This window comes from Rhinichthys klamathensis, unplaced genomic scaffold, assembly GCF_029890125.1.
Source record: "Rhinichthys klamathensis goyatoka isolate OS25496 unplaced genomic scaffold, OSU_Roscu_1.1 h1tg000107l_1, whole genome shotgun sequence".
Taxonomy (NCBI): domain Eukaryota; kingdom Metazoa; phylum Chordata; class Actinopteri; order Cypriniformes; family Leuciscidae; genus Rhinichthys; species Rhinichthys klamathensis.
In genome coordinates, this window is record NW_026606645.1 from 2,235,752 (window position 1) to 2,259,005 (window position 23,254).

Genomic DNA, 23,254 nt, shown 5'->3' on the forward strand with positions numbered 1-23,254 from the left:
GCCCCATGATGGTTACAGGTCATATTGTGCATATTTGCTGCTGCTTCTGTGCCGCTGCGCTCGTGTTTTACAGGAAGACCTCTTTGTTGATCCACATGAGGCTGCGGGTCTCGTTGGGCTTGGCCTCGTACTCGATGCAGTTGAAGCTGTTGCCGAACTGGCAGTGTTCTCTCTTGTAGTAGTTGTAGTATTTCACTTGCCACACCGTCTCAAACATGCCGGCATCTTTGAACTGGCAACAACAGGAAGATGGAGGGTTAGTAACATTTTATAGTTCAGAGTTCTTCATACGCTCAATCAGTTGTACCTCTTTGTGTGGACGTTTGCATGCTTGCATAACTATGCAAAATGAACACAATGCTCTTACTTGTTAACTATGTACAGTACATGTACAGAAGCATCCTAAATTGATTTAGCTCACATTTGTTTGGCCATTTATTGCTATTAATTTTTAGGTGTTACAGGTTTTTCTTGTTTGTCCAGGTACTTGCTTCCTATTTAATATAGATCAAATATAATACAATTCAAATATAAAATTGATTTTTTTTAAGTTTGTCATATGTTTTGGAGATTACCGTTAATGTATATTGATAATAACAAAAATCTAGGCTCTATATATATTTTTGGGCTTCAAAATCACAGTTACTATTCACTCCTATTATAAAGCTAGGATGAGCCAGGATTTTTTATTTTTTATTTAACTCTGTGTTTGACTGAAAGAAGAAAGTCATACACCTAGGATTGAGGGTGAGTAAATTATGGGATAATTTGACTTGAATCATTGACTCAAACTGATTTAAAAAAAAAATATTTATTTAAATTAATGTCACCCAAGTTCTAAACCTAATTGGGTCAATATGAAGTAGGATATAAATTGAAATCCAAAGGGTCATAAATCCTCTTCGACTCAAACTCAACTAGGACTCCTTGCAACTCTCTCAAATACCGGTTTGGATGTTCTGAAGATGCAAAACTTGAGGGAATTTGAGCAGATTGCATAAATGGCGAATAGGATTCTCCTATTATTCGGCTGTCATGAGACAGAAATTTCTTGAATTTTGGAATAAACTGCAGCAATTAACATTTTGTCAGAACCTCTAGTAAAACATGTTGTTTTGTTAAGTTTTCTGTTCAGAATCGTGATTTCTATCTTAAAAAAAAAAAGGGGGATTCTCAATTTATCCAGAATTGTGCAGCTCTACTACAAATATACGAGCAAAAAAAAGATTTGAGGCATCATGCAAGACAAAATAGTGTGGTAGGAGCTACGTGTGAAGTCTTATACTTAGCTTCAAGTCCCTAATCCCCTGTATGAGCAATTTAGCACCTACCAATTCCACATGATTTCAGTGTTAATTCTATACTCTTTTCCCTGCTGGTTTTGTTACCTCTATGGAGACCTGCACTGGTTGCCTGTCCCCGCTCTTGGTGTGTGGCACACCCTCAGTATCATAGGTGCCATTGTAGATGATCTGCTCCTCATCTTTGGACTGCTGCTCCAACGGGAAGGTCTTTCCACCGATCCCCATTGTGCTGAAAACCCATTTAAACAAATGTCAGGCTGAGACTGCCTGTTTAGACACGCGTCTGAAAGTCCTTCAGTCAATAAAACATTAAAGACTCGTGCACTGTAACCACACGGCTCGGTTTTACAGCATAAAGCGTTTGTACAGAATCTCCTTTAATGCACATACATAAAGCAGTCTATTTATAGGCTATATTATAGGCTATTTCTTTTCTTACAGGGGCGCAGGTGCATATTTCGACAGCATTACAATATTACGACAACACATCGAGTCCTAAGAGCTATTTGTACGCAACAACATATCATATGCATGGCTCATATAGGCTTTACACGATTCATTCAGTCGCGTATTCACGTTGAACTGACTTACGTGGCCTCCGCGCTACCCGGTTTCACGATCACCTCGATTTTGTATTTCGATCCTGTTAGCAATTTGATTGTCCTGCTCTGGCCGAACCTGGTCCCATCCACTTTATAAAACACCGGCCCGTCATTAGGTTGGATTTTCAATGAAATCGCGATGTTTATTATCGCTGGAACGTCGGCCATAGTTGCGAGATAACGGAGGTCGATGTGTTTCCAGGGCTCCCCGTCATTAAAGGGATGGCGGATCAGGGATGGTCCCAGGAAGCTGTTGAGAGATGCTGTGACGTCTACACAAGCCATCACAACCATGCAGCACATGCTTATGCATAAGGCTCATTTAATACACCCATTATTCTCGCTGGCGCGCGCTGGGTAAACAAACGCAAGCAAATAGGAATAACTACCCTACAAATTGTTTTTATATTTTCTATATTTGTATTCTAGGAGTCATAGATATCGTAAATAGCTTATCAAGCATTCGATTTAGATCGTAAACCCATTAGTTGGTGTTCATCTCATCTCCGTTATTTTCGCGATTAAAACAGTCCCTGTCCAAAGTGCTGAAACTGACGAATCATGTGTTGCTGTAACATTTGTGTCCTCAACATTAAATATAAAATGTTCTAAACACACACTCAAAAAGCTGCTATTACGTGTTTGGTGAGCTTGAAATATTAACATAAAATTAATATAATTAACTAAATTAACTATAAACCTTTTTTTTTTTAATAGGCTGTTAATTACATGATGTTTTTGGAGGAATATGCATTTTGTGATCATTTTTTCGTCTTTGTAAAAGCTTTGCAATAACAACAATGATATAAAACCATATCTGTGAATTTTGAATGGATAGGGTCATTTTAAATTATAAGTTACATACAGTAATCTGAGTAATCGCAGGTTCTATTCTCATTTAAAATTCATATTTATGTGTATCGCAGATTCTTCCCTCATAAATTAACAAGTTCATTTAGCTTGATATTGCATAATGCAATTAATTAGCTGTTAAAGACATAGTTGGTCTGATTTGACTATTAAAAACATACTCATGTACTTTTTTAAAAAAAAATCTACATGTCAACATAAAACAGCTTCTCATTTCATAGCATGACAATATTTCTCTGTTGTTTTAAATGGTTATGTGGTTATAAAGAAATATGCACAGAGAGCAGCAGCAACAGAATGGAAGACCGGGGACGAGGATAGAAGTATAGCATAGGGACGCATGATTTTAAATAATATATTAGTTTTTATAAAATAATTGTTGCATGATTTAAGGCAAAACACTTTTGGCGGTGACTCTGAAAATCAAATAAATTAATAAAAATCTCAATTTCAAAAGGTGCACAATTTTGTTGATCTAAAATTAAAAAAAAGCACAAAGTAAAACAAATCCATCACATGAAACCTATAAAATGTCATTTCCCATACAGTCTGAAGCAAATTTCATTAATGCAATTACAATTTTACATAACAAAAGCCACATTATCATGTGTTCTGACCACAGCAGAATCTTTGTGCTTTTTTGCAACACTGATTATAAAATCAAAACTTAAAAAAAATCATAAGGTGCACAATTTTGTTGATCTATAAAAAGAGTGAAGGAAAGATCTCTCTCTGTTCCAGCTTTAAAACGATTTCAAACCTATAAAATCTAATTTCCCATACAGTCTCTAGCAAATTTCAGTAATAGAAATAACATTTTCCATTACAAAAGACACATTATCATGTTTTCTGACCGCCTCAGTCTGTGTGTTTTTTTTTTTTTTGCAACACTGATTATAAAATCCAATATAGAATCCAGCAAGTGTTTCAGTCAAAAATTCTCAGTTGTAGAGGCATATCTGATATATTTCAGTCTGTTGGCATGATCCCAAAAGTCTCTTATCTCTCCAGTTCTGCCTCCAGTATCTCTCCCCAGGTCTCCACGTCCAGTGGACACATGCTGTTGGGTGGGATATCGTCGGCAGAGCGGATGTTACTGTACCGGCCCTTCAGCCACCTCCTCTTTACGCAGCCTTTCCTGTAGTTACGCACAAGAGTAACCTGGGACAGAAGGAAGAAGAAAGGTAAACAGACAGCAGAGGTTTAGGTACAAAATGAAGCAGATGTTTTCAGACAGAACATTAATAACACAAACCTTCCACGAACATCCATCAAGCCTGTCCCCGTTCACCTCTCTCTGGCAAATAGCCAGCACCGTAAAACAGTGGCTCCTCCACAGGTGATCGCTGCCCTCGATGATGTCATTCCAGTTTTTACAGGTGAGCGAGGCCTGGCACAAACTCCTGACGTCCAGCTCGCTGAAGATCCTCACACTCATCTCTGTTGGCAGGGTCTCTACAAAGTCCTGCTGAAGTGGATCATGACCACCTGGGACCATGGATGGGTCTCCTTCAGGCCTGAAGATGGCGCTTTTGCTCCTTTTGAAGACATTATCATGCATCTCTCCGCGTCCTAAAACAGTTTCAGTTTCCCAAACCAAGTTTATTTACACGACAGAACCTTTGACTTACAAATAAAACATTATTATTTAAGCAATACGACGCTAATATTGTCCGTGTTGCAGTATCTGTTCGTTACTGGACACAGCAGCACCAAAACCGTAAATCTAGCTAACGTTAGCTAACCAATGGCTAGAAGAGATTTTAAAAACAACCACGAAACGGTCACATCTATATAACTGTATGCGGTGCAGTGATATTCAAGATGATATTTTTTTTAAAAACATGTTATTTGTAAAGGTTCATACCGAAAGTCGCGTCTCGCTGACAGCTGAGGATTTAAACGTCTCTGTTTGTTTACGACAGAAACGTCACAAGGCAAACCTCCCCGCCCAGTTCTCACTGCGCATGCGCGATTCTTCAGCGCCAACGTAGAGTCCTTTTGAGTCTTTGTTATTGGTGCAAAATATGAATTATAGGTTACATTTTATATAATATTAAATTTGCACACCTTCGTCGACAAGAGCTTTGGATAAGTCCGACGTGCGTGTTTATACAGCGCATGCTAATGGTGGAGTTCACCGGAAGTGCTTATTCGCGCACGAAAAGTAAGCATCATTATTGATTTTTTTTCTTATCACCTTTCACGGTCAGTCAACACAGTGAGTTTCTTTTGCACTTTAATTTACATGAAGTAGCGAAACGTTGGGTTGCATACAACACTAACGAATTCGTAGTTAGTCATTCTTTCTCAAACTAGTAATGGGAGAGTTTGTACTGAGAAAGACAGCAGCGCGTGCGAGCACCAATCTGTTTGTATGCACTTTGTTGTTTTTTTATAGTTAAGTAAAGATATGATTCATATTCATATTTTGGTCTCTGTTTTTTCTTCTGCACAGATGCCAGGCTTTGAGTTGGAGCAGGTGGACGGTGGCAGTCCTATAAACCTTCCCGATGGAGAAACTGTTTTGGGGAGAGGACCATTTCTTGGGGTAAGCAAAGTCCTTTTAGGCTATATAAATAGTCTTTATATATCCCTTTATATAAATAGTCTCTGGGGTAAGTCAGTGAACCATTACTATACTGTGCAGTGTATTTTCACAAATATGTCTTGATAATATATCAGTCAGTATGCTGTATTAACCTTGCACAATGGTTCTTGCCTTTGTTCAAATTAACAAGTTATAATGCATATACTATAGTGCCTTTAGTCTGTTGTGTGCTTTTACAGAAATGCTGTTATAAAGTTCAATATGGCATGGAGGAATGACCCAACACTCTTAGGAAAAAAGGTACAAAGCTGTCACTGGGGATGTACTTTAAGGTACAAAAGCTAAAAAAAGGTACTAATATCATATGTACACTAAAAATGTATTTTTAAAAGTACTAATATGAACCTTTAAGTTGCTATTATGCACCATTTTGGGGTAAATAATGTACCTTTTTGCTTTTGTACCTTAGAGTACTGCCCCAGTGACGGCTTTGTACCTTTTTTCTGAGAGTGAATTAAAAGAGAGTGTCTTTATGTGAAGGCTTCATGGATAATTTGTTGATTCAGATTGTTCAAATATTTTGTCCTGTTGAATGTTTTCGTTGTTATTTTGGTGTAGTACTCTCACAACAAATGTGTTACTTTCAGATTCATGCATGATGGGGCTATTTATTTTGGAGTAATGACAATCAAAGCCCTGAAGATGGCACTCCACACTCTCAAATCTTAGGGTTAGAAATCTGTGACATTGAGGTTAAATCTCTTATGGAGTGGTGGTAAATATTATCTTCATTGTATTTAACAAACCTCAGAAGTCGTTTCTTTTTTTGAAGACCCGTTCAAATCAAAATGGGAGATTTTTGCCTTTTATTGTATGTGTGTTATCTGTCTATAAGCTAGTGTACACCTATATATAAACACATTTTTAAAAATCTCTAGGAAATATGTCAAGACAAGACAGAACGCTTATACGGGCAATTTCATTTTATATCGTGTGGTCTTTGAATCACCCAGATCTCAGATCTAAGTGTGTCATGAATGATACTGAGATACTGAAAACAATATGTTTATGATAGTGCTGGGTGCCATTGGACATTTATGATTGATTTTTTCCATATAAGAATACTACACTACCATTCAAAAATTTGGGGTCAGAAAGATTTTTTTTAAATGTTTGTGAAAGAAATCACTTATGTTCACCACGGGTTACATTTATTTGATCAAATATACAGTGAAAAATACATTGAATATATTTTAAAATATAATTTATTCCTGTGATCAGAATTTTCAGCATCATTCCTCCAGTGTCACATGATCCTTCAGAAATCATTCTAATATGATGATTGATGCTCAAGAGAACGTATTATTATCAATGTTGAAAACAGTTGTGCTGCTTAATATATTTATGGAAATTGTGATACATTTTTTTCATCTTTTTTTTCTTCAAAAGAACCATATATTTTGAAATAGAAATTTTTGTAACATAATAAATCTCTTTACTGACACTTGCTGAATAAAAATATTAATTTCTTTAAAAAAAAAATCTTATTGACCTCATGCAAATTTGAACCATAGATGAGCAGATGCCTTTTTAAATTCCAATTTAAGATGCAGTTTATCATTATATTGTTTTGCAAAGATGTATATTTCTGTTTTTTTCTCTGCACCAGGTGAATGATAAGAGGGTGTCCAGGAACCACTGCGTCCTGGAGAACCAAAACGGCCTACTGCGTCTGAAGCCTGTAGGTTTCTGCTAGTTGTCTGATGTGGGCAGAGAGTCGTGATGGTGGTCTTGTCATTTTAGACCCTTATGCCGAACAAAAGCGGCACTGGCCTTTGATGTTAATACATCAAAAGTTCGCGATGAAGAGCTCTTTCTCTCTTTCGCAGCTGTCACTCTTAATTACATGTGTCATTACTGCCTCTTAGTCATGCTGGCATAGCAGCGATGATTGCATTTGGGTAATTTTCACCTCGATTGATCTTTTGACTCTTGAGTTTTTAACCAGCCCATGTTTTCAAAACTGCATTAATCTCATGAATATTCAGATTATTAATAGCTAATTGAATTAAATCATTAAACACACTATAGGCAAGTATGCAAATGTTTCTAGCTGCACAAGCTCAATTCAGTTTTGTTAATGTTGTAACTAAAACTATTTAAATTTTGGTAATGCATTAGGGTCTCCTTTGTTAACATGTATTAAGTACCTGTTATTGGTTGACCTGATTGGTTACAAGGTAGTGTGTGACGTCAGAAACACCAGCGATTTCGAACCGTGTTTTTGAGACTGTCTTTGGTTCACTGCAGTTTTAAGGAGAAAATACTCAGCAATGCTGTCGACTTATGAATTTGCACATGGTTTGTCTTAAAGCATATTAAAAACACCACATAGGCAGACATAAACAACATTAAAACAAAAAAACATTGTAAAGTGTCACCAAAATTATTTTCGAAATAATTATTATTGAAATAATATAGTATAAATATTAGATGAAATGTTACTTTAAACATAACAAACTTAAAATAAAATTAATTGAAATAAAATAAATAAGTATTTTATACTTTAATAAAATAGTAATAAAGTGCTAAAATTACTAAAACCAAAAGTAAAGCTAAATGGAATTATCTTTTTAGTCATTTTTTAAATGACAATAGTGCATAACAAAATAACAAAGTTAAACTAAAAATAAAAACTGATTCAAAATATGAATACATATTATAATAGTATATAAATAATGGTAACATGAGATCAGCTCAATTATGTGACTTAATTTGAGAGAGATTGTCCAAGCTGTGTATCAGCGTATCTCGATGACGAATCAATAACAACACAATATGGCAAAATAATTCAATATGGTAAAGACCTGTGCAAAAGGAGTTGTTATGTGCATGTGACTGACCCGAATTCCTCTTGTTTCTGTCCTCCAGACACACCTGAACCCGTGCTTTATTCAGACGAACATTGTGGCCAGCCCTCAGCCGCTGGAGAAGGACCAGTGGCACCGCCTAAAGGAAGGGGACATCTTCTCTCTCATGCCCGGGAAATACGTTTACAGAGTGCGCCTCAAAGAAGAGGATCAAACCCTCAGGTGATTCAGCCTGTCACTAAAAGCCGCTCATTTATTATTCAACAACAACAACAGAGCCGAATCTGGCTGGCCGTGCGATGATATGATTTTACAGTGTACAACATGTTTGCAACAACCTCTCTATTTATTTCACCCTTTAAAAGAAGGGGTTAATATATTATTGACTCAATTTACCTTCTTAATACATTCAGGTCATTCTGTTTGAAACACTTTTATGATCTAAATTGATTCCTGATGGAGAAAAATGAAGTGCTACGTTGTTTCATTGTTGAATATTGTACATTTTGTCACATTATGGAAGTGAAATTGGTTTGGTTTCAAACAAGGATCCTTATGAATATTCTCACCCTCTTGAATATTCAAAAATACATTCGTGAATGTAGTGTTATAATTATTTGTCATCTTAAAATAGTGCCGGTCATTTATCTCATCTTTCCATATTTCCTCTGGTCACGATGACGAGCGTCTGGATGAACGTGTTCATTTTGACCTTTACCCTTAAAATCGATCCGTGACCCGCTGAGTTTAACTCAAAGGACACTTTTATTGTCTCTCTCTATAATGAGCTCGCAGGCACACTGGTTTTGACTGGACACCTTCAAATAGACGCTCTGATAACACCCAGATGATCAGCTGAGAAAACAAATGAGAAGTGCTGCTGTGGCCAATTGATTCTGAATGTGTTGATTTGCATGCATTTAAAAGTCATGCCTTTCATCTGTGAAATTAGACAGTCAGGTGTGTGTCTTTTCTTATGGCGTGCTCACGCAGACAGGGGATTGTTGTTTTTGCTAATGATGAATTGTTTTAAAGACTGGCACGGTTCTAAGCCTTGATTGTCTCCTCAAAAGGGTGCAATTATTGTGTCTGAATTGTGCTATACATTGTTGAATATTATCCAAGGGATTTTACCAAAGTGAGAGGCTAAAAGAGGACCTATTATGCGTTTTTAAATTTGACATTTTCTATAGTGTGCATTACAATGTTGCTGTTTGAGCATTAAAAAGGTCTGCAAAGTTACAAAGCACAAAGTCACTCTGACGGCAGTTATTCCCTATATCAGTGCGCACTGTTTCTGAACTCCCTGAAACGCCTCCATTGTAGTCTTGAGTTTTTTTCCGGAAACATAATCACAATGTTCCTCATTTAAATAATTCCCGCACAAGGCGTATGCAAATAAAGGGGTCTGGTTGAGTTAGTTAGTAGTGTGTTGAAACTCGCAGTTATGGTAAGGGGTGTTAAATTTCCCAAACACGCTCGAAGTGATTGACCAATCACAACACACTGATCCAGCCGACCAATCGTCTGGATCAGAAGGAGGAGCTTCATAGAGACAGGAACTAAACAGAGCGTTACTGACAGACTAAGAGAAGAGAGGTGCCGCAACAATGTCAAATATATGAAAAATTATGTTTCTTGAACATTCATTCAAGCATGAAAACATTCTAGTAGAGCCCAAAAACTAAATCAAGCATAATAAATCGTCTTTAACTTGGAGAAGATTTGCTCTCTTCACAGAAACAGTCAGGCGTTTGAGGAGGGGATGGAGGTGGAGAAGTGTTTGACTGGACCGGCAGAGCTCTCTATAGACGCTGCCACACTCGAAGCCAACGGCTGCACGCCCACGAGCCCAAGCTGCACACTCGCAGGAGATAAAGGCGCTTCATCACACACTCTTTGCTCTTTACCCGAGGTGTGTGTGTGTTTGCATACTACATATAAACTACCATTCAAAGGTTTGAGGGGTGTACGATTTTTTAATACCTTTGAAAGAATTTTCTTATGCTCAACAAAGTTGAATTTATTTGATAAAAAAAAACAGTTATATTGTGAAATTTTAACAATTTTCTATTTGAATATATTGCAAATGTAATTTATTCCTGTGATCAAAGCTGAATTTTCAGCATCATTACTCAAGTCTTCAGTGTCACATGATCCTTCAGAAATCACTCTAATATGATGATTTGCTGCTCAAAAAATATTTCTGATTATTATGAGTTTTGTTAACAGTCGTGCTGCTTCATATTTTTGTGTAAACCATGATAATAATTCTTTTTTTTTTTTAGGATTCTTTGATTAATGGAAAGCTCAAAAGAACAGCATTCTTTTATTTGAAGTATAAATCTTTCGTAACATTATAGTAAATGACCCGAAGCATGTGCTCAGTGCATCTCACGGGTCTAAAAGCTTTATATTTCAGAGTCTGAAAAGTCAGCTCACTGTATATGTTCCAAACATCTGTCACAGCAAATGACGATAAACTGCTGTAAGTGACTTCACATTGGTTGGAAACATTTGTTCATGTGAATCTCAATGTTTTTCGACAGGTTATTATAGGTCTTTCACTGTAAACTGGCTTTTTGTTGATTTTAAACATATTGACACATGCATAATTGTACTGTATCCTGATGTTTCTTCCATTTAACAGTTCTTTACGAATGGGGAAATATTATATTTCAGGAGCAGCAGGACTATCTCTGCTGTTATGACTGCTTTTGCTATTAGTGGTACTTTCTCCCGTCACATCATGTGCTCTTTGTTTGCTGTGTAGTTCCTCAGTTCCCCCTCATGTGTCTTCTACACATATTATTGATGTGTCTTCTACACATATTATTGTACTGTAGTTCTATACTTCAGTTCTATAATTTCTCTATCTTTGTCGATACATATAATTCTATACCCTACTCTTCGGTACTCCTCTTATATAAATTCTACTTTTCTTATCTTTACTCTTCTTTATTATGTTTTCATATGCTCTTCTATACCAACTTAACTATAGTCCAATAATTTTCTCATCTAAAGCTATTTTGTGTTTTCAAGGTGCACACAAAGAGCCAACACGACGAGTCTGATCGGCCACAGAAGAAGCGTATCTTGCCAGCCTGGATGATGACGTCAGCATCCACAAGCCCGTCAACCTCCAAAGGTACCGTCACTATGGCGATGGAACGCTGTCCCCATGGCAACAGAATCAGGGGTCTGTTTATTCACACCCATACAGAAACAAACCCCACATCTGTCAAGTGTCCGGTCATCACAGTGATTGTCCTCAGACTTTTTTTGAGGGATAAATTGGAAAAGGCAGAGAGAGTTAGTCGCTTTTAGGGTTGGGTACCGAACTCTGTACTTTTAATGGTTTACTTTTAATTAGGGGTGGGCGCTATACCGGTATGAACGTGACTACCGGTATTATGTTGTACCATGATATGGATTTTGCGATACCGAGAATACCGTTAGATATTCATAAATACAAATTTTGTAGTTATATTGTTTTGTTCAATTTGGTACTCTTTACAACGTTAAAATAACACTACTAATGACGATACAAAATCGAGGCTGAACTTAATCTTTTCCTCTTGTGTCCAACTCGCGTGATGCACAGGCATTAATAATCAAACACTGAGAGCATGGTAACAGTCCAGTGTTTCCCACCACACACAGACTAATTCGCGGCGGTGCGCCACAGAATCAACACCGGCCGCCACATAATGCGTTTCGTTATTATTATTATTCTTTTTTACGCTATTTAAAACACGCAGTGTATTCGTTCTCTGTCACTGTGACAGTGTGTCACTCCGTCTTGTCACACTCGTGCCTCTCGCACACGCGCACACACACACACACACACACACACACACACACACACACAGCGTCTGTCTATGAGGCGCCGGACGGGATAAAAGCGAAGCGAACTCCGCGATCGACAGCGAGAGAGACCGCGTGTGTCCGAGCATTAGTAAATTGATACATAGTAATATATAATTACTATATAAGAGGTATGGAAGTTTGATAAATAAATATATATATATATATATATAAAAACAACAATTAAATTCTCACCACTGAATTAGCAGGATGTAGCCTACTTCTCTCTTTTGGTCAGTATACAAAAACTTCTCGGTTAACATAATGTTGTCTTCAATTAGGCCTAAGTGTCAAACCTCTCTGAAATCACACTATTTCATATTTATTGATTATAACGTATTCAATAAACCAAACTCCAGTGTTACTCATCTTACGAATTATTAACGTAGGAATTATTTGACCCCCGCAAAATAAAAAGTGGAAAGAGATAACTAGTGAATTCAGGCGACCTCATGTTGCACGTTTGCACTTTTTGAGAAAAACAATGGCACAATAAAAAAAGATTTTTCAGGTCTATGTCCAATTAAATCCCTCACCTTTTTCTAGTAATAGGGTTAAAATACATATTTTGCCTGTAATTTAACTAAGGTGTACTAAAATGTGATTCCAAATTTTTTTTCTCATATCGCAATATAATATCAATATCGTCCGGACAGTGAAAAATATCGTGATATGAATTTTTGCTCATATCGCCAACCCCTACTTTTAATACCGATTCACATTAAATCAATCGGTGCCAAATTTCTGTACCTGAGAAGGCACCTGGGCGCGAGAGTAAGACTATTTAAATACGAATCCTGAATGTCTCTGTGTGAATGAGCGGTGCAGACGCGCGGTTTCATTTACACACACACATTTACACACATTTACACACACACACGCACTGAAGCACGCGTGACGCTCGCGGTGTTTTTCAGCCTCTCCAGTCTCACTATATGAGAACATGAATGCATTTGAAGTTCATCAGCATTTTACAGTTTCATTTAAGAAAAACTATCGTTATGTCATTAACACACGGAAACTCAAAGGTCTTCACCACAACCCGTCAAAATAAAGTTCGGTTTAACTTGATAATATATTACTGTTGTACATTAGAATTGAGATATCTCAATTTAATAATAATACTAACACTAATAATAATAAATTATTATCAAAAATGTATTTTTTAAGGAATAATTACTCCTTTTCTTCTATGTTGTAATTTGAACAGTGTAAAGCTCAGTTGTGCCGCATGTTGTTTGACAAAAAAGTTTAATTTCATATAAAAGATCAATTAAATTAATGTTTTATGTCTTCATTTGATTACTAGAAAATTCACAACACAGAATTTGTGGAAAACAAAACATTTAATAGAAATTCTTTTCTTTTTTTTATTACTAAAATGGTTGTTTTTATTAATATTCAAGCATCACAGACAATGGCAGACAGCGACCAAGGCATCTCTGGCATAATGTCAATAACACTTCTACAAATGACTTAGTTTCTTTACAGTTATTGAGGTAAACATGCCTAAAGTACCGAAAAAAGGTACCATTTGGTACCGGCACCGAATTTCAGGTACCGGTTAAAATGTGAACGATACCCAACCCTAGTCGCTTTCCACTTGTGAAATCAGTTACAGTGCTGTTACTCCAACCCAGCCGGACTGGGTCCAGATTCGGCCCAGATGTCCTTCTCATCCTCAAGGCTTCTCGGATGAATTCTGCAGCTCTCCAGAAATGGGGATGGATTGCAAAAGAGCAAGTAGCCTACAGACTTCATAAGCACATCATTAGCACCACACCTGTCATATTCAGCTCTCCATCTGGATCTCGTGGCACTGCAACACTTTCTTATTCAGCTCATGTAGGTGCAGATTTGTGTCTTTAGCAGGCATGAGTCTTCATCTCTCTATTGTATGATGGCCAATACAGTGGACAGATCTTTAAACACCTTTTTTTTTAACCATTCAGGGTGTGTTGTTACATCCTTACACATAATGTTTTAGCACTGTCCTTGTGTTTTTGTATTTATATATGACAACATAAAATCATAAACAAAAACTAAACATCAACATAAACGATCATTCAAAAGTTATTTATATATGACAACATAAAATCATAAACAAAAACTAAACATCAACATAAACGATCATTCAAAAGTTTGGGGTTGATAAGATTTTTTAAAGTGTGTGAAAGAAGTCTCTTCTGCACAGCAAGGCTGCATTTATTCGATCATGTAGTAAAATGTAATTTATTCCCGTGATCAAAGCTGTATTTTCAGCATCATTACTCCAGTCTTCAGTGTCACATGATCCTTCAGAAATCACTCTAATATGATGCTCAAGAAACATTTCTGATTATTACCAATGTTGAAAACAATGTTCAGCTGATTAATATTTTGTGGAAAAAGTAATCTTTTTTTCTTTAATGATTAGAATAATGAACAGGTCAAAAGAATATTTTTTTTGAAAACCTTTATAACATTATAAATGTCTTTACTGTCACTTGTGATTAATTTAATGCATCCTTGTTGAAATAAAAGTATTAATTTCTTTAAAGAAGAAAAAAGCTACTCACCCCAAACTTTTGAATGGTAGTTTTCCCCCCCACATAATATGTAAGCGTAGTTTTGGCTGTCAGTAGGACTCCAGTTCAAAACATCTGCTATTATTTTCTGTCATGTGTTTCTGAGCACAAGCATGTCGGAGACTGAAACCCCAGTTTTAAACAAGTAATGGAGGCTTAACACTTAACGTGATTTGGAAAGACTGACTCCTGAGGCATGCACTAGTTGTACTGTTCTCTCTGTCTGCAAAACATCAATCTCATCTCTCATCTCTGACCTTCTCAGTGCTACAGGTCACATCTGGAGCCCTCTGGGGCCTTTTTCGCTCTCTTGTGGTCGTACAGATCGTACAATGTGTCACATGATTTGAGAAAAAAGCGATTTTTTCCTGCACCTTTTAACTTGCATTATAACTTGCAATGTTCAAGCATTGACATTATCCGTCAATTAATCTTCTTTTTTTCACGTTCTTTGGAGCTCAGCAGTGAGAGGGACTCCTACCAAACCCAAACGAGTAGCTGCACCAAAGCGGGCAACTGGACCCAGCCGAGCTCGAGCCGCACAGCTGTCATCTGAGGAAGAGGAGCCGGAGGAAGAGAAGCCCAAGAGAAAAACAAAGAGACTGAAGAGTGACTCTGAAGAGGAGTCGGTTCCTCTGGTATCTCTGGTGAGAGAAATTATAGTATATTCATATATTATTAATTAATATGCGAGTATAAAAAGAAGAATTGTGATTCTTAATCATTTGAAATGGCCTGTAGACTGCAAGTTTTAAATTTTTCATTAATAATAACAACAACAACAACATCAATAATAATAGTTTGGAATGACATGCATATTGCAAGTTTTAAAAAAAACTTGGTGGAAACATACTATTTATTAAATAAAATTTATAATATCACATTTCACTGCTTATTTATGTGACTTATCATTTGCTGTTACTGTATAAAATATATTGTATAATATATATATATATATATATATATATATATATATATATGTATGTCATACATTTAATATAAAATAGTATAAACTGTAAAAGGTATGCACATGCCAAACACTACATTTTTGGATACATAATAATATTAATTAATATTAAATTAAAAATTAGTTCCCACGACTTACTAATGCGGCAGCACGTTTTACTAATTCGTTCCCTAGTTTTATGTAAATCCTGCACACGATATAATAATTTGTGCCCTCGGTTTAGTAAATCGTGGGCACGTTGTAATAATTAGTTTGGTTGTTTTAGTTATATCAAAATGAGGGAACAATTTAGTAAAACGTGGCCAGGATTTACTAAATCAAGGGAACCAAATATTATATCATATGCATGATTTAGTAAATTGAGGGAACACATTATTATATCATGTGCACAATTTATTTAATACGAGGGAACGGCATAATAAATCATGGCCACGATTTGCTAAAACGAGAGAACAAATTCTTAATTTGTGGCCACGATATGTAGCTTTTTTGTCCGCATATCATGTGCAGTAGCCTCGTGAGACCATCCTGATCTCGCGAGCTTTCAAGGTTTCACTCGCAGATCAGTCTGGATACTTTCCGTTAAAGAAAATTTGGGAGCAGTTCACCAAACGAACGTCCAATCAGCGTTGGCTTTGAGGCGGGTTGAGGTGTGACGCAACGAGAAGCGCGTCAGTTCAGTCTAAAGAACATGTCGGCTTCAGCGGATGAAACTAGCATCAGCGTGGCTATCGAGCAAGTTTTATCGGAATTACAGAGTATTTCTTCACTGAAAGAAGAGCAAAACACTGCTCTGGAGGCTTTTCTCAGAGGAAAAGATACGCTCTGTTAGTACGTCATATGCTTCGTTGATCTGATTGGTTGATTTGGCCCGTCTATCACCAACATAGGCCAATCAGCTAACCAGTATTTTCGCCCCTTACCAAAACTACTTCAACGGAAGGTTTCCAGATGGATATGCGGAGCAAATCCATCTGGCGGAGTCAGGTTACATGTGCAGGGCTCCGTAGTAAAACCTGGTAGAGATGTATACATGAATTGTCCCATATATAGCTAATACCTGAATTGTGTTGCATTGAAATGGGAGTATTTACTGTGTGTACACGGATGTCCTGACAGGATGATGCCGCAGCTCCCAGGACCAGTAGAGTCAGAACAGTCCCAGACGGAGAGAACAGCACCGGTTTGATGGAGCGGGATGATGGAGAGACGAAAGGAGATGAGGTCGGACGAGGAGCTCAAGCTGAAGATCCCAGTGATTCTCAGGCCAGCCAGGGACCCTCGCAGAGGTCAAAGATCACGGAGGCCGAGAGCAAAACAAGCATTAGTGAGGTGAAAAAACAGCGGCGGATGCGGTGTGCTTACGGCAGCTCCTGCTACAGGTACTTCGATGAACTTCTGCTTTTTAAACTCTACTGTCAAGACCGCGTTCAGACATTCTGTCTATAATGCCATAAATATATAACTCGAAATATTCCTTGAAGATCAACGCTGCACATGTTAATTAGTTTCATGTAGTTGATATTATCTCAAGTTAAAATACTACAAGAGGATTAAGACTGAAACAGTCACAAGCAAAAGCTCCTCCGAGATGTTTAATATGCGTAAATCTGCGACTGAAATGGTTTGCGTGGTATTTCAAAGACATATGCACATGTTTTCCTGTCTGGTTCTCTGATGTTTATTTAAAATACCAAAAAGCTGAGAGATAAAAACACCAAATCTGTATTTTAGCTGGAGGGTGCCATCCTCAAACGCCAAGGTGAAGCTTGACATTACCTTGTAAACCATTTACATTTGTACCCAGTTCGGTTTTCATCTTTGAAAACGCAGTTCGAGCTTTCATAAATTATTATTTTTTGGTTCATTCCCCTCCAAACTTTTCTTTAGAAACAGTCATAAATAAGTAAAAGCATCATCTCTAACTGACAGCAGTTGTAATTGATCAATTACTCTTTGAGAGTTTCTTTCTGTTGACAGTTTAATAAAAAATATTCCTGTTATGAATGTTCACAGAATGATAACGACAATCGGAAATGATGAACAGAAACTTTCAATTTCCAACTAGATTAGCTGTCAGTCAGTGTGATTAAGTTGCATGAATGCTCGTGATTGAATTTATTTGATTTATTGTGTTCCAGCATGCATTGCAGTTCACTCAGCACTCAGTTCACTGTGTTTTTCCTCTCTCCAGGAAAAATCCACTCCACTTTCAGGAGTGCAGTCACCCCGGAGACAGTGACTTTGAGGAGGAGGAGGAAGAAGAGGAGGAAGAAGAAGAGGACGCTGATGATGACAGGCCGGAGTGTCCGTACGGTACCGACTGCTACAGGTGACAACAAATGAGATTAAAAACACCACCATACTTCATTTAAATATTTATTTTTAGTTAGAAGTTTATTAAAGTTTTTGGGTTTTTGAGAGAGTTCAGAGACTATTAAAACTGTTACTTTCAGAACTCAAAACATTTATTGAAACTTAGATACAAAAAAATGACTTGTTCTGAAATACTTTTTTAATTTCATACAAAATCTGAGACATTAAAGGGTTAGTTCACCCAAAAATGAAAATGATGTCATTAATGACTCTCCCTCATGTCGTTCCAAGCCCGTAAGACCTCCGTTCATCTTCGGAACACAGTTTAAGATATTTTAGATTTAGTCCGAGAGCTTTCTCTCCCTCCATTGAAAATGTATGTACAGTCCTTGTCCAGAAAGTCAAGTCAAGTCATCTTCATTTATATAGCGCTTTTAACAATGGAGATTGTTTCAAAGCAGCTTTACAGAGATAAACATACAATTTACGGTAATAGAGATTGTTTTGGCTTTATAGCGATTTTGAATAATGTTATTTCCAGCTAAAGTTGGTTTTGATGGATTCACTTCCATCAAAATTATCATTTGTTATTACATTAGGGGCCACTAAGACGACGGCGTTCTCTCTAAACAGACTTTAAGCGCGAACCTGTGACCTGATGGCGTTCACATGCGCATTCAAAATTGATTCTATAGTTATATTCGTTTTTGTTACGAAGAAAGAAAGGAAATAAAGACATCATCAAAGTAGTCCATGTGACATCAGTGGGTTAGTTAGAATGTTTTGAAGCATCAAAAATACATTTTGGTCCAAAAATAACAACAACTACGACTTTATTCAGCATTGTATTGTCTTCCGGTTCTGTTGTGGATCCGCGTTCAGTGACACCGCTGACGTAAGACGCTGCTGACGTGTGTCTGGTGCGTCCGAGCTTCGTTTACAGTCTGAGGGAGACGCACGCTGGAAACAAAACAATCTTCGCACACATGTCTAAGGATTTCAACACAGAGGAAGACTTGCATTTTTTTGCCCAGCCATATTTATTTGAACCCGAATACACGGACGCACCAGATAACACGTCAGCAGCGTCTTACGTCAGCAGCGGCACTGAACGCGGATCCACAACAGAACCGGAACACAATACAATGGTGAATAAAGGCCTAGTTGTTGTTATTTTTGGACCAAAATGTATTTTTGATGCTTCAAAACATTCTAGCTAACCACACTGATGTCACATGGACTACTTTGATGATGTCTTTATTTCCTTTCTGGACAAGGACAGTACACCGTACATACATTTTCAATGGAGGGACAGAAAGCTCTCGGACTAAATCTAAAATATCTTAAACTGTGTCCCGAAGATGAACGGAGGTCTTACGGGCTTGGGACGACATGAGGGTGAGTCATTAATGACATCATTTTCATTTTTGGGTGAACTAACCCTTTAACTTAAAGGGATAGTTCACCCTTAAATTAAAATTCTGTCATAATTTACTCGCCCTTAAGTTGTTCTAAACCTGTATGAGTTTCTTTCATCCTTTAACACAAAAGGTTATATTTAGAAGAATGTTGGTAACCAAACAGTTTCGGGTCCCCATTGACTTCCATAGTATGAAAAAAAATAAGTGAATGATGACAAATTTTCATTTTTGGGTGAACTATCCCTTTAAGGCGGTCCACTTTTACACGTCTATATAGGAAACATTAAAAGTGGAGCTTAGGAAGAAAAACTGAAGGCAAGGCGCTAAATTGAATAGGGTGAACAGTTTATTAATCACAATACATTTTCTGAAATGTTCTGGTTTGAAGATGTATGCAAATTAGTGCAGAAGTCCAAACTGGATAAAGCCAGGCTTAAAATTCTTGTTTCATTTTGTTGCCAGATTATAGATTCGGATCTTTATCTATAAAGATTTTTTTTAATCTCTTTTTATTACTCAATAAATCATAAAATATGTCTTCAGGAACCCCCCGTAAAATCCTCCAGAATGTAGATAAGAATTAGATTAATCGATCTTTTAACGATTAATTGAAAGAGCGTACTTAATACTTTATTCATCTAGTAATGAAACAAGTATTTGAGTCATTGAATCATTCACTCGAGATTCGTTTAAAAAAAAAACGCTAATTCTTCTGGTAATGAAGCAAGTGAAATCTTTTTGAGTGAGTAAATTATTACAGTAAATTACTTGTTACTTTGTTTACGGTAGTTGTCTAGTTAGAATCGGGATCTTTATTTTAAACAAAAAATTGTGATTCTCAGTTTATCGAGAATTGTGCAGCTGTTATAGGAATAAAATGAGAAAAAGGTTCAGTGTACGTAAGTACTACTGAAGTGGAGATTTGTGGCTCAGTGCAGGAGAAAAATCTTAGCATTGTAATTGAAATCTAGCATTAGTTTAAAGTGTGTTCTGTGTGCTTGTCTCAATGTTTTAGGAAGAATCCACTTCACAAGAAAGAGTACAAACACACTAAATCACCACGTGAGTATATTTTTACATGTGAATTAATGTGAACTCTCTGCCACAATTACATACTTGGAGACCTTGAAGGGTTTGTTCAAATCTCTAGCTCTTAAGTATAACAATAATAAAAGTGATGCTTACCTTAGAAGACTCCACTAATTGAGAGTAAGAGGTTTCTATCTGTCCTCCTTAAATTCAAACTGAATATAATGTTGTATTTACTTCCTCTTGGGATCCTGGTTGGCAATGTAGAGAAATGGATTTAGTGAGTCACTCTCCAGAATTCAGTTATTGGTGCCAAAATAGTTTTTTTGGGTAATATGTCATTTTATGACTGCTCGTGCTAAATCACCACATTATTGCTTTTCAAATGTGAAATAAATAGTTTTTATCTAAGAAGGAGAGGAGAAATATTAATTGCACTTTCCAAAATGCAGATCCCAAGTCCTAAAAAATGCCACCAGTCTTTCTTCCCTGTCTGTCCTCTCCTTTCCTCTGTCCTGTCTCATTTGGATTGATAGACCAATCAATCACGAGCAGCGTGAAATTCCACTGTAGGCCGCGGTGTTTATGTGAGAGGTGTGAACCAAGATTATCATCCTCTGGACTGTTTTCAGAAGTACACTGCGTTTTTCCTGCATTTATGTTTCCTTTAGGAATAAATTGTGCAGTGGAAACTAGAAAAAGCTAGGCTATGTGAGCCATTTGATTTAGTCACATAAATCTCCAGTCATATATCTCAAATGACCAAGCGCTTGGTTGATATTTACATTTATGCATTTGGCAGACACTTTTATCCAAAGCGACTTGCATTGCATTTCAAGGTACACAATTTACATTCTTATCAGTTCTTGATATTCAAATTTAGCACATTGGATCTAAGGACAGGCAGAGAAAATTAAAAAAACTAAAATCAAAAATCACTAAAATCTTATTGTATTTCGTCAACTAAAACTAGACTAAAACTAAAACAATTCAGATGATTAAAATATGACTAAAATTAGTTTGTCATATTTTTAGTCAAAAGACTGAGACTAAAACTAAATCAAAATTTGCTGTCAAAATGAACACTGCTGTATGTAACTTCTCCGTATTGTATTTTTCCTCAAAAGTTTCATTTGTCAACCACGATTATTATGATTTTCGATGTTTATTGTTCAGGGGTCTCTCAGTTCCCCATATTCCCAGCATGGAATAAGTAGCTAGCTAATGTTAAAACACAACTTAACATTGTTCGGCAAACTTTCTCGTGGCCTACTGAAATGTTTTTATTTTTCACACCTGCTTGGCTTATCATCTTTTACCCATTCCACATTTGAAAAATAAATGAACACAAGTTGAAGGAATTTGTTTATCTTTGCTGGTAGGGACGTGAAATAGGTATTCATTTTTTATATAAATGGTCTTAAAAAGACTTGAATTTAACTTGAAGAAACCTGTAGGAACCCTGAATAGTGTAAAGTCAATCAGCTCTATCACATAATCTACCACAAAACTGCATTTTTCTCCCAGTAAAATCCCTGTTATATAAGTGGATCAGCCTGAAGTGAGTCATGTTGAAGGCTCTCTGACATCTTCACTGTAAAGCAGTGCGTCTTCATCCTCGTCTGAAGGGTTTGGTTTTTTTTTTGTATCTGTAATTTAGTTAAAAATAGCTAGGTGGTCGTATCGGTCATCACTCGGGTTTAGCTATCTCATCTCTGTTTGCATACAGCCCTCGACGAAAGTGTGATAAACAGTTTCTCTTCTCGGAGATGTGAACGCTTTGACATTCTGAGCTGAGGAATAATTGATACGTTTATTGTTCCAACTCCTGCATATTTAACACCCGCAAATCCGTGCGTCCCGCTGAAGCCCAAATCTGAATAATTTTCCATGGGGACTGAATGAGCGTAATGTTTGGTGAGGACATTTATCATAATTAAACTGCTCTTAAACTAATTGAGAACATGCTGTGTGAACCCTGAGGAGGAACACTACACCGTGATGGTTCATTATTAGCAGTCACTGATGCTTCACGAAGTCACAGACTGTTTAGCTTATTTTTCTCCAGAAAACGGTGTAGTGCTTTCTGGACGCCTCCCAAAAACCAGGCCCAGAACCACAGATGCTTGAAGCTGTTTTCAGAACATTTTCCTTCTCAGAAAATCTTACAAATTGAAGCTTGTAACCGCATTACTGTGCAAGATGTTCTTCTTAAGCCCTGTTTACACTGTCTTGGGTGCTCACGAGGGGTCGGTGCGAAATGCAGGTGTAAACAGCTCCAAAATGTTTAATTCAAACCACGTTTCATGTTGTTCTGTTTCCCCAGCTAAGACCGTAGCTGAAGAGGATGAAGATCACTACGAAAACAGTTTTATTAATGACGAGAGTGAGGAGGAAGAGGTGGATGAAGACTCGGACTATGTGCCCGAATCGGACGACAGTGGAAAAGGAGAGGACTTTAAACAGCTGCAGAAAGAGGCAAAAGCCTTCCTCAGGAGGAAGAAGTGACTCGTTTGGGGTAGATTACATGAAAACCACTTCTTCACACTAATCTCACAAAGACTGAGGAACATCTGACACTGGGTTTGACAGAATCCATGTCCATGGAGGCATTTTATTCAGTTTTAGATTACCTTCAATACCTTTTTCCTTCGCATTTTAAAGAATGGATCACCCAGAAAAGAATGTAGGTTTTTTTTTTTTTGGAGATTGGCATTTAATGATCATCTACTTTCATTGTAAATGACGACACAATTTTTGTTTTTGGGTAAACTATTTCTTTAATTCTAACTGAATCTTACTGTCTTCACAATCTGCTGTTTTTTTTTTTTTTTTTACCTTTCTCTTATCCCGTCCTGTGAGTGTTTTTTGCTGCTGGGTTTGACAGAAT

The 23,254-nt window shown here is 37.0% G+C and overlaps 3 protein-coding genes and 1 long non-coding RNA gene across 6 annotated transcripts; 2 read left to right on the forward strand and 2 right to left on the reverse strand.

Moving 5' to 3' along the window:
- Positions 1-21: 21 nt before the first annotated feature.
- Positions 22-2,175, reverse strand: cnrip1a (cannabinoid receptor interacting protein 1a). Its single transcript, XM_056253625.1, has 3 exons — positions 1,896-2,175; positions 1,389-1,533; positions 22-232 (listed from the first exon to the last, which is right to left on the reverse strand). The coding sequence occupies exons 1-3, from the start codon at positions 2,072-2,074 to the stop codon at positions 68-70; spliced, it is 489 nt and encodes a 162-aa protein (XP_056109600.1). The 5' UTR covers positions 2,075-2,175; the 3' UTR covers positions 22-67.
- An 843-nt stretch (positions 2,176-3,018) lies between these two features.
- On the forward strand, positions 3,019-3,487 carry LOC130087351 (uncharacterized). The gene is made up of 2 exons (XR_008807351.1): positions 3,019-3,233; positions 3,276-3,487. It is a non-coding gene; the product is annotated as an uncharacterized LOC130087351 (long non-coding RNA).
- LOC130087350 (F-box only protein 48) lies at positions 3,482-4,327 on the reverse strand. Its single transcript, XM_056253630.1, is given in 3 exon segments — positions 3,482-3,937; positions 4,032-4,270; positions 4,273-4,327. Coding segments are annotated over 3 exon segments (456 nt in total). The 3' UTR covers positions 3,482-3,775.
- Positions 3,824-22,991, forward strand: aplf (aprataxin and PNKP like factor). 3 transcript variants are annotated; one of them, XM_056253629.1, is made up of 11 exons: positions 3,824-3,960; positions 5,235-5,327; positions 6,997-7,068; positions 8,259-8,419; positions 9,938-10,112; positions 11,240-11,345; positions 15,094-15,278; positions 16,718-16,980; positions 17,793-17,930; positions 20,351-20,397; positions 22,691-22,991. In XM_056253629.1, the coding sequence occupies exons 2-11, from the start codon at positions 5,235-5,237 to the stop codon at positions 22,870-22,872; spliced, it is 1,422 nt and encodes a 473-aa protein (XP_056109604.1). In that variant the 5' UTR covers positions 3,824-3,960; the 3' UTR covers positions 22,873-22,991. The 3 variants fall into 3 exon arrangements, with proteins under 3 accessions (XP_056109604.1, XP_056109603.1, XP_056109602.1); XM_056253628.1 differs by lacking the exon at positions 3,824-3,960 and adding an exon at positions 4,713-4,997; XM_056253627.1 differs by lacking the exon at positions 3,824-3,960 and adding an exon at positions 4,713-4,943.
- The last annotated feature ends 263 nt before the right edge of the window (positions 22,992-23,254 follow it).